An 11,604-nucleotide genomic window follows, 5' to 3' on the forward strand; every position below is an offset into this window, starting at 1 on the left:
TAAATGTCACGAGTAAATCTTCGCGCCTTTTCCTTGGAATGTTCTGTTGAATGGGAATGATAATTTCCACGGTATTAAACCTGATTCTCAAGCGTTAGAATTTTGTTTATCCCATTTGATAAAATAACTTATTGTTTATTGGCAAGTAGTTATATTTTCAGCTGTCTTTCGGCATTTGTGAGCTTGTATGCATTTGAAACGTATTCATATAACATTTGCACATCCACAGCTTCCCAGCATATATTAATTACATTAATTTGTTTTCCCTACTTAGATCATTTTAATTTAAAACCATTTAAAGAATCTTCAGTATCATGTCATATTAACTTCTTTTAAATGTTATCCAAACGCATGTACATTTCCACTTGTATTCCTGTTGTTTGAGAAACAAACAATATGTTTTATTTCATTACATATTTTTTTTCACATTCCTTGTAAAAGACGTTAGGTTTAAAATTAGTCAGGTAAGCTTTTAAAAGCTTCACTTGTATTACAGTACAAACCCGATAGTTTACGACATTATGGAACTAACCGAGTGTTTCGATATTATACCGTACAAATCCAAGTCTATAAGGAATAACTGTCTAGTTTTTTGGTTCTAGGTGTGATCAAACAGTTTACTCACGTGAGAATTTGCATAAAAAGTTATTCCTTATATGTACATTTTTAACTGATCTTTGATTCAATAAGAAAAATGAGATAGTTTCGTTATTTAATTCAATAATTAGAAATCTAAGAATGCAAACCCCATCCAGTATATTACTAAGCCACACACAGCGAGAAGGTAGTTCTGTCACGTGATGAGCAGATATACATATAGTTTTATCTCTGACAAAAAAACATTTGAACAGGTAAATATATTACGATACAAACCCGAGAGTTTACGATGTTTCCAGGGTCTCACAAACAAAGTAATTGTGTGTTTCACAGTCGTCGTCGTTCCACAGGAAGCTATTGTCCCCCTCCGTCTTTAGGCAGTGTTCAACATTATGTAGATTATTCGGCTTTCCAGGGGCCCAGTTTGTGTATGATACCTATAAATTTATGGTCGTGTTTGACCTGTTGTTGATTACCAATGATATATATATATATATATATATATATATATATATATATATATATATATATATATATATATATATATATATATATATATATATATATATATATATATAAAATAAATCTTGCTCATGAAATTTGCAAATTTTGAATTGAAATAGAGCAAAGACTAAAACACAAACTTTAAGTAAAAGTATTTTCTCCGAGATTCAGTTCCTGTTGCACACTTAAAGATCAACACTTAAAGTTAAACTTTGTTTGCAAAAAGAAAGTCATTTTCTCGTTGTATAATTGCATCTTTTAAGAAATATTAGTTTGTCAAGAGGGAAACTACAACTTATACTTTGATACTGGTTTTGGCTTCTTGACGGCTCCGTCAAAATTAAAGGCCTATTTTGAAACTCTTCAAAGTTATCAAAGAGGGTAATCAAAGAATACCAAGACAATATATTAATGAAAAAAATCTGCCCCCTACAGACGAGCTTCAAGATCTGCAATGACAAAAAATAATAACAATATTACCCTCTCAATAGTTAGAGCCCATTGCCAATCACCTTCAGACATGATGTCAGTAGCACCCAACCAAAAGTCTTTCGTCGCAAACGAGGCTAAAAAAATATATATTCGTATAAAATTTAATTAGGATTCCTTTATCACAAAGTTTTGTGAGAAAATATTGAAAATATTTTCCCTTTTTTTCAGTTTAGTGTATAATGCATATAGATGTAACTAGATGTGATCTTGTTGCGAGCAAAGAGAGGTATTCTGCCCAATAGGATTTTGACCGAGATCGTTCAATTGGTGAAGGAACAACTATATGTGTAGGAATTGGCACCTTAATTCTTCAAAATATATTTAGATATAGATAAGAGATGAGAGCATGATTTAGATTTAGATTTAGATAAGAGTTGAAAGAATATTTAATCTGCTTCTGGTATTTTTAATTCACTTCCAGTTTGACCGGAAGTGCTCGAAATGAATAAAAATTACGTATTGTAGAAAATATCCCTGAAAGTTTCTGTGAAATTTACTCATTTTTAGACTACTTTCGGTTTGGGTGAACCATACTTCCGACGAAACTATTATGACTTGAAACTCTGCTTAAGACTTTCTCACTAACATCAACAAGTGTTAAAAAAATTCAATATTGTAGAGAAAACCCATCTTCAAGTCAAGATCTATCATCCCCGAAAGTTTCAAGACTCTATCTTCGACCCTTTTCGATAAAACGTACAGATTAAACCTCATTCGGATGTGTTAAAAACAACATAACCTTCATTACTTGTACATAATACGTATTACCCGCTTCTGTCTGGATGTAATTTTCCAAAAATCTCTGTTCTTCTTCAGATTCAATGATAGCAAGTTCTGCCTTGTACGCCTCACAATAAGCCTAAAAAACATGGTTGATAATTCAGGGTAATTTTTTTTAAATCAAAGCCCTTTCCTCTTGAAAAAGCCATTAACTATCGTTTACGATAATTTAAATTCAGGTGCAAAAATTAGTACATGTAGTTGTGTTTTGCATTTATCAACTTCATTGCTATTTATGTCTAAGAATATTTGTATTTTTTTTTTCTTGTTAACTCACCTCTGTCAAATGAGTTTTTCTGATCGAAGTTTGTCCGTCGTCGTTTGCCTGTCGGTCCATCTGTTAACTTTAAACATCCAGAACCAATATGCAAAATTTTCAACCGAACTTTGCCGAGGGGGTTCTTGCAATTGAGTAAGAGAATTTAAGTTTGCTCAAATGAAAAGGTATGTCTTCTTCCATAAGGAGATAATCAAGAACAATGTAAAAGGGTGGGATAATTTAAAAACCTTATCAGGAGATACTGGACAAGAAAAGATGAATGGCGACAACTTCCTCACATGGAGATTTAAATTTGTTCAAACCACGACCTCCGGGGGGGGGGGGGGGTAAGGTGAGGCCACAACTGAGGATAAAAGTTATAAATTTGTATACATCTTGGCAGTATATACAAAAAAATCTTTGAAAATCTTCGCAAAAACAGCAACGGAGGTTATGACTAGTCATATTCATAAAGAATCATTCTCAATGACAATGGGAGATTAAAAATGCAGTCAAAAATCTTTTCAAGAACAGCAGGTTAACAATATACTGAGTAAATCATATACTAGTGATCATGCAAGCATTTCTAGATAGTGCAGATTCAAATTTATTCAAAACATGGTCCAGGAGTTAAGGGTGAGCCACAATTAGAGTTCAAATATTCACATGGAATATGTAGGAAAAATCTTCTTTTAAAAACCCTGTCTCAATTATAGTGCAACAATGACATGTACTCATATTAATATGCTAGCAAACTAATATTGTGCAGATTCATATTGGTTCAGATCATGCTCCAAGGGGCTAGAATTGAGCTAAAATAAGAATTCAAAATTTTACATGGAAATATACAGGAATTTTCTGTTTAGAATATCATGAATATTGGATTAATATTATACAGGAAATTCAAGAGAAGGATGGCGACACTAAATCATATTGGTATGCAAACATTCACATCGTACGGATTCAAGGGATACAATCTAGGAATTCATAAAATAATACACGAATAAATGAAGCAAATGCCTTTTAAAAATCTCCAACAAAACACCAAAACACAATAGTCGTTGATATTCGGAATCCTCATGTAGAGTGGATTCAATTTGGTTAAGTCATGACCCCTTGGGTCGTGGGGCCACGATATGGTGTCAGCATTTGTATGAAAATGTAGAGGGTAAAAATCTTTAAAAAATCTTTTGAAGAAGACCAGGACAATGGTGGCTCAGGTGAGCTTTGAGGCCCTTGAATTTGTATACATCTCTATGTAATGTAATGGAGCTTACCAGAGCTTCTGGCCATGTCGCTTTAATACGCACAACTCTGTAACAAGTGCTGTTTCCACTATAGAACAAATGAGGACATGATGCACCACCTTAAAAGCAAGATAAAAACGCTTAATATTTGTATCTGTGGCAAACTGACATAAGGCATGTAGTGATTCATCCTGATGTTTGTCCTAATCTCGGCTGAGATTCGGCTCAACTTGATATTTGGACTGATGCATTTATCGATTCTAGGGTCACTCCTTCAAATTTCTAGAAATTCACATACAACTTCGATTGGCTCTAGCAATTAATGGTCACTAGGTGACTGCCGTTCGATTCAGATAAGTGATTTGAATGTTTATCTCGATCCTGTTACTATATATATAATTGTTACATTGCTTAATGTGAAGGTATTTAAATCCTAAAATAAAAACAATAGCGATTTTATCAGTATACCGGTATATCGTGATTTTTTTTATTGCATGATACGTATCGTGATACGAAGACAAAAGTACCGCCGGTATTTAGTTAATAATCATAAAATTCAGAAATAATTCATTTATTTGTTCAGACTTTTAAATTGAAGTGCAAAACATATTTTAACATAGAAAAACTAACGGCATCCTAGCACCCAAAAAAGTAAACTTATGTTTTTACAGCATATTTGAAAGAAAAACCCTGGAAACCCCTTTGAAATCATAATAAATATTGCTTGTAAAAATATCGTTATCGTGATATTTTGGGGGAAAATCATGATATACCCGGCATTGCGGTACGATTTTTTTTTAAAAATAATGTTACCAAGAATGGAAAATGTTTAATTTTCCTAATTTCCTATTTGTGATATAATATTGAAATCTTTAGTGGTAGCTTCTTTCAGGCAGTTAAATTGCATGGTGACCATAACTGAAAGTCGGAATGCTGGATTATAGATTTCAGTTTTTGGAATCTACATAAAAGGTACAAATCCAAGTAAACTAAATACTTTTCAGATTTTTTTGTACATGTATTTTATACAATTTCAAGAGAAACACTTTATTTTAGAATAGTTTTGAAATGTAAAAATTTAGACCCCATCATTACTTTTAAAAACTGCCTTTCGTTTTCGGTATTATTGCTATAGCAACCAATAAAATATCACATTCTTCCTTAAAATATGTGACAATGATTTTTATAATTTGGTTACATTTCAACTTGCACTTTTTAAAGACAGCTCATAAAAATGAATGAATAAAACAACTGATTTTCAATACATTGTTTCCATGATAAGACATATTATCCATGATTTCCCAAAGATTTTTATGACACATATAAAAAATATAGTCTTCGACGTTTGGAAAAAAAAAAAGGCACTGTCACTTTTCTGCATACTTGCAAACGTTGGTAATGGGACTAAATATGTTCAAAGATGCTCCCTTGTCAAATTTCAGGGCATATTGCAATGGTAGCCATGAAATATAACAACCAGTTTTTGCCTGTTATGAATCCATGGTATCAAATAATACTTTAACATAGCAAGTTTGAAAAAATTCTGCGATTACGCTTGTTACGGCTCGAATATTCGAGTTAAATTAATTACAGAGAATGGCACATTATTTTATTTCTAAAACTATGATCAATAAATATGTAGATCTGATGGAGTAACACAACGCCTTTCACGTTCTTACCTATTCCATGAGGAGCTCCAATATCTTGGCGTTGCTGAACCACGTGAGCTAAAAAAAAATTCATTTAAAAACGCAATGTATTTGACAGTACTGTTAACAGAAATTGAAACATCTCAGCTCAATACATACCTCCAAACGATAAACCAAAACAGACAAAAACTAGAAACAGTTTACATTCCATATTGATCGACTTCTTATATTTAATTCGTTATCTTGGAATCTAGTTCGAGGTTATGAATATCTTCTAGTCCCCATTTCTTATTATTCCGCAAAAAAAGAAATATTTTATTTTAGATCCTATTTGTTTATTTTTCAGTTTGCCCATAAAACAAACGTAAATCATATATATCAGAAAGTCAAGAAAGGATTTCTGTGAACTCTTACAGATATGTGTATTATCCTAGGCAGGAAGAAATGGATGTGATCGAGGATTCGGTAAAAGACTTAATTATATTTTGAGGAGGATTCAGTTGAAGATGCTGATGCTTGGTATATCATTTTTAGCTCACCTTAGCCGAAGGCTCAAGTGAGCTTTTCTGATCAAAAAGAGTGCCCGGCGTCTGTCGTCCGTCGTCTGTAAACTTTTCACATTTTCGACAGGAAGTGACACGTCCTATTACAAAGGGAGATAATTATCGGTAAGAATTCATGATAATTTGGTGCCATCTTTTAGAAATCCTTCTCAGGAACCACTGGGCAAGAAAAGATGAAATTTGAATTAAAGCTTCTTTACATCCTCTAGATTCAAATTTGTTCATATCATAACCCCCGGAGGAACGGCGGGGCTGCAAGAGGGGGTCGAAGTTTTACATAAGAATATATGGGAAATGTCTTTAAATTTTTTCTCCTCGAGAACAGCAAAGCCATGATTAGTCATATTATTATAGAAGTATCCTCATGTAGTGTAGATTCAAATTTGTTCCAATCATGACCCCTGGGGGTAAGGCAGGGCCACAACAGAGGGTCAAAGTTTTACATAAGAATATATAGGAAATAACTTTGGAAATCTCCAGCAAAGCCATTATTAGTCATACCGATATTATTATAGAAGTATCCTCAGGTAGTGTAGATTCGGGTTTGTTCAAATCATGACCCCTGGGGATTGGGCGCAGAAATAACAGGGGGTCAAGTTTTTACATAATAATATACATGTATAGGATATATCTTTAAAAATTTTTCCTCTCAAGTTAAGCCATTATTAGTCATATTAATACAGAAGTATTCTCAGGTGTTGTAAATTCTAGTTTGTTCAAATCATGACCCCCGGGGGTATACCGGCGCCATAACAGTGGGCCAGAGTTTTACATGGGAATATATAGGTGTAATAGTTTTAAAGGGGCATTTGCGTAAAACGCATTGAAGGAATGGCCTGACAACCCTTGGAATAGACTAGGCAAATGGTATATAAGGCAAAACTATAGGAAAGTTAGGCAAAAATAAGCTAGGTGAGGAAGTTGGCCATTGAATCAGCAATAAAAGAGTTAAGGGTAAGAGCAAAATAAAAGTTATGAGCACCAGTGGTAAGTATCCTAGGGAACTGATGTTAAGTTCTGGTTGTAGTAAATCTGAAGAAGATTGAGACACCTGGTTCTTATCAATCAGTAGGAACCTTGGGGAGAAACACTGTGCAAGTAGTACTTTACCCAGTCCCCATCTCTAGATAAGAGAAAAATTTTAATACTGTGTGATTTATTTTACCCTCGGACAGAACAGTCTTAATAATCATTCCAATCATTAACTTAGACAGAGTAAAAGGAAAATCTGTATATATCTTGTAAGAACCTGATCATACATATTACATGAGAAATATCTTTGAAAATCTTCTTATTAGTCATATTTATACAATCATATACGGTATCTGCTCAAGAACAGCAAAGCCTAATTAGTCATATTATTAAAAAGGCATCCTCGGGTAGTGTAGATTCAAATTTGTTCAAATTTAGGGTGGGTAGGATGGGGCCACAACGAGAGATCAGAGTTTTACATAGGAATGTATAAGGGAAAAAATCTATAAAATTCTTCTGCTAAAGAACAGCAAAGCCATGATTAGTAATATTGATATGGAAGCATCCTGAGGTAGTGTAAATTTAAGTTTGTCCCCTTCCCCCGTAAACTTTTCAATACTGAACTGATTTCTGACGTTTTTACAAGCCAATGTGCTCAGGTGAAGATGTGGCCCATGGACCTCTTGTTAAAAGTTTATTTGGTGGTGTGGACACACTGCAGAAAAATGACCCTCGAATTTTTATACATGTATGGTATCGGACAGGGCTTTTCTTGAACGTGATTTATTTTTATCCTTGATATGATCTCTATAAGTTTCCCTCTCATTAATAATTATATTAAAGTCTATTTATTTGTAAATGAAGCTTGAAAACAGTTCTATTTCATATTCACAGAATATGAAAGATAGTATGTTACGTTTCTTAAGTTTGTGCAGGTCATTAATATTTATGTGTAAATAACACACTGTATTGTGTGATTTAGCCATTTCACTGGAATGTAAATATAATAATTAATTTATCTATTTCAGTGCAAAATAATGTTTCTATAAATCGATATCAGTGTAATGTTTTATTAATCTCTTTTGAACAGTGTATTGCTTGTATTGATCTATTGCAGAATAATGTTTATATAATCTTTTTCAATGTAATGTTTGTATCATAATGACATTATAGAAATGTGAGTATTGATCTTTACTTTGTAATGTTTGTATAAATCTGTTTCATTGCAATGTGTGCATTGTTCTATTTCAATGTAATGCTTGTATTAATCTATTCCAGTGTGATGTATATATTGAACTATACCAGCGATTTTTTTGTATATCTCAATTTAATGTATGTATAAATTATTCTATATATAGTCATATTATTAGTAGAAGCATCCTCAGGTAGTGTAGATTCAAATTTAGGGTGGGGCCACAATGAGCGATCAGAGTTTTACATAGGAATACATAGGGAAAAATCGTTAAAATTCTTCTACTCAAGAACAGCAAAGCCGTGATCAGTAATATTGATATGGAAGCATCCTGAGGTAGTGTAAATTTAAGTCCCCCCGTAAACTTTTTAATACTGACTGATTTCTGTCTTCTCTTAGCCAATTTGCTCAGGTGAGCGATGTGGCCCATTGGCCTCTTGATTTTAAAATGTAATACCAGCTCTTAAATGCTGGAATCTTGCATTCAATGCAAAAAAAAAAAAAACAAACAAACAAACAAACAAAACAAAACAAAACAAAAAAAAAAACAAAACAAAACAAAACAAAAAAAAACATTTTTCGATTAAATCACTAATCTGACAGGTTTTTTTTTTTTTAAGAAAAAAAAATTATAATTAAATTCATAACAGAATCGGCATGAAACAAAAATTAGTTATTCAACTTAAATATGATAAAATAAATACTACTAAATAAATGTATATGGAAAATACTAGTATGTTAAAGTCGTTTAGGTTAATTAGGTTAAGGTTGAGCGACACTATTTAAAAATTGAGAATCAGTCTAAGAACTCGATTTATTTGTGTTGTCTTTCATTAAACCAATTCCTTTTGTTGATACACGATAGACCGTTACAGAGATGTAATGGGGACCGTGGTCTTTGAATGACAATACCCGCAGAGTGCGGTCTTTAGAGCAACCCAAAGCATGTGTTTCCTTAACAAGAGAACAATCCAAGATTCCCAAACCCGAACAGTAAACTCCGTTAATCAAATAATACAATTATAATAGACAAAAGTGAAACTCATAGCACTCGATAAAATCAGCCTCTAAAGAACATAGTTTAATAAACACTTTTTGACTTAACGGTAAATAGCCGAATCTTTAATCAATTAAATCCATGAATACCTTGCCAGGTACTGGTTTAAAATCAGGCCAGGTACAGAGTGGTCATTTCCTCTGTTACACTCACAGTCCTCAAAACTGGATAAATTATGTATGTCTGCATGAATTTTTTTATATGTCTCGTATTCCTCAAGTTATTTCGAATTCATGCACTTCTTTATTCGCAAACTACAACATTTCACCAAGTTATGCAGTAGTATTTGTATAACGTGTTCATAAATAAACGCTCCATACTTTCTCACTGAGAGAAATCAAGGATTTTTTTTTCTTAAAAATTACAAATGCATTCCATTGTTTGAAATCTTTCCTTGGAAAAAATCAGTTCTTCAACCTGCATCGAAATCATTTATTATAAGCATCTTTGAAGCTTTAGTAGCATTTTGTAAATCTTTCTCCGAGTCAGAATTCTTCTCCCTGTGAACGCAACATGATACTATGCTTAATTATCTTCTCATTATCCCCCCACCCCCACCCCCACCCCCAAAAAAAGAAAAGAAAGAGAAATATATAAATAACCAGTAAATAAATCATATGTGTAAATGAATAAAATGAATGAAGAAATAATCATGTACATAATATTATTTATTAACAAATATAAACTATTGCTTGTAAATAAATACAAGTAAAAATATTCATTACATTTACATTTTCGAAGATTACAAGGAATTCACGTATAGTATTTCACTCAGTTCGCTCGCTGCTCACTAAAATCCGTTCTCTCATGATCAGCGTGGCATCTCCTTCCCTCGCTCACTGTTCACGCATTCGGTCACCATTCGCTTAGCGTTGAGGTTCGTTTCTTTGACACAAAGAAAGAACTTTGTTGATATGGAAGCTCGTGAGGAGAATTCAAATGATTTCTAAGTAGAGATTGCATTCCAAAACTTGTGTTTATTTGAAAACTCTACCAAATCTTAATCGGGAGATTTATGAGAGACACCAAACGTTCGAATTTTTATACATAACTCAATAGTATGGACATATGATTCTGTTGTGCCTACGTCAGTTCCTTCCTTCTTCTGGTCCATGTTCGTTTATCAGACCTAAATTATTATTTATTTCCTCAAATAAAATTTACTTCACGACTAGACTGTGTTTGAATAGATAGAGTGTCCGTTCGCTTCCAAGAGCTCTGATTATATGGTATTTTTATCTAGTTTGAGTAATCTGCCCTTATATATAAAATTAAATAAACTGAAATTTACAGTCTATTACTCAATTTGTAATTAATACAAGCATTCTTAATATTTGAATAGTCAAAGATAATTAAACTGAACACTTTTATTTGCATGCATTTTCCCACCTAAGTAAATAACAGTGATTTCTGTTCATCAATATTTCAATGTTTTTGAATATTTTTTCTGGGGGAAAATGCCACGTACCCTATGTTGAAAATGAAATATATAAGCTCAATATTTATACCTTTACACAATATAATTTCTGAATGTCCAAAAACCATTTTGCTTTAGTGTATAGAGGGTCCTCTAAAGATATTGACACTCTTTGATACATAACATAACCTAAACTTGCTCGGGATTCAAGATCATTGTTACAGGATACTAGTAACTAAAAAGATGTTAGATTTTTTCCCTGATGAGTTTTTGACTATTTACAAAGGATTTGCCCTCATTTTAAAATGAATGATTAAAGGAAATCAGAATTTGAAAACCTAAAAAAATAATGCTTATCAAGCCAAGTGCCATGATAAATAAAAGAGACATATTATACTAGTATGCTCTAGATTTATTATCCAGTAATTTCGCGAGAAGCAGCACTTGCGAGCTAAATTACTAAGGTTTTATTTTTTTTTTTTTAGATTGCTTCGACCGAGCCATTTCGCGATATTGGATACTCGTGTAAGATAATGAATATTTACAAAAAGACAACGGATCTAGTGATGTGGACATTTTACTTATATATGTACAGTTTTTATTTATTTATTCATTGTTTTTTTTTTTTTTTTTTTTTTTTTTTTTTTTTTTTTTTTTTTTAACTATTTAAACTTCTTCTAGGACAAGACATCAGTTTGGCGACTTCGTTTCCTTAATCATTTCTAGCAAATAAATGCGAAGAGAAAGATGAGTATTATTAATGGATGTCAAATTCTTTATGAAAAAAGAGAAGAAAGAAGTTAAAAGATCAATGTTTAAGGATAATATCTAGAAAAGGACACTTCTAGGGCTATCGGAATGTTTGTTATAATCGT

General features: G+C 32.4%; 1 protein-coding gene across 1 annotated transcript; it reads right to left on the bottom strand.

Annotated features, from left to right (window-relative positions):
• Positions 1 to 876: 876 nt before the first annotated feature.
• LOC133181307 (perlucin-like) lies at positions 877 to 5,753 on the bottom strand. Its single transcript, XM_061315831.1, has 6 exons — positions 5,688 to 5,753; positions 5,559 to 5,606; positions 3,910 to 3,998; positions 2,362 to 2,452; positions 1,582 to 1,667; positions 877 to 1,034 (listed from the first exon to the last, which is right to left on the bottom strand). The coding sequence occupies exons 1-6, from the start codon at positions 5,737 to 5,739 to the stop codon at positions 882 to 884; spliced, it is 519 nt and encodes a 172-aa protein (XP_061171815.1). The 5' UTR covers positions 5,740 to 5,753; the 3' UTR covers positions 877 to 881.
• Positions 5,754 to 11,604: the final 5,851 nt, after the last annotated feature.

The sequence above is a fragment of the Saccostrea echinata genome, unplaced genomic scaffold (genome assembly GCF_033153115.1).
Source record: "Saccostrea echinata isolate AGI-Se365-2 ecotype Australia unplaced genomic scaffold, CSIRO_AGI_Sech_v1 ptg000008l, whole genome shotgun sequence".
Taxonomy (NCBI): domain Eukaryota; kingdom Metazoa; phylum Mollusca; class Bivalvia; order Ostreida; family Ostreidae; genus Saccostrea; species Saccostrea echinata.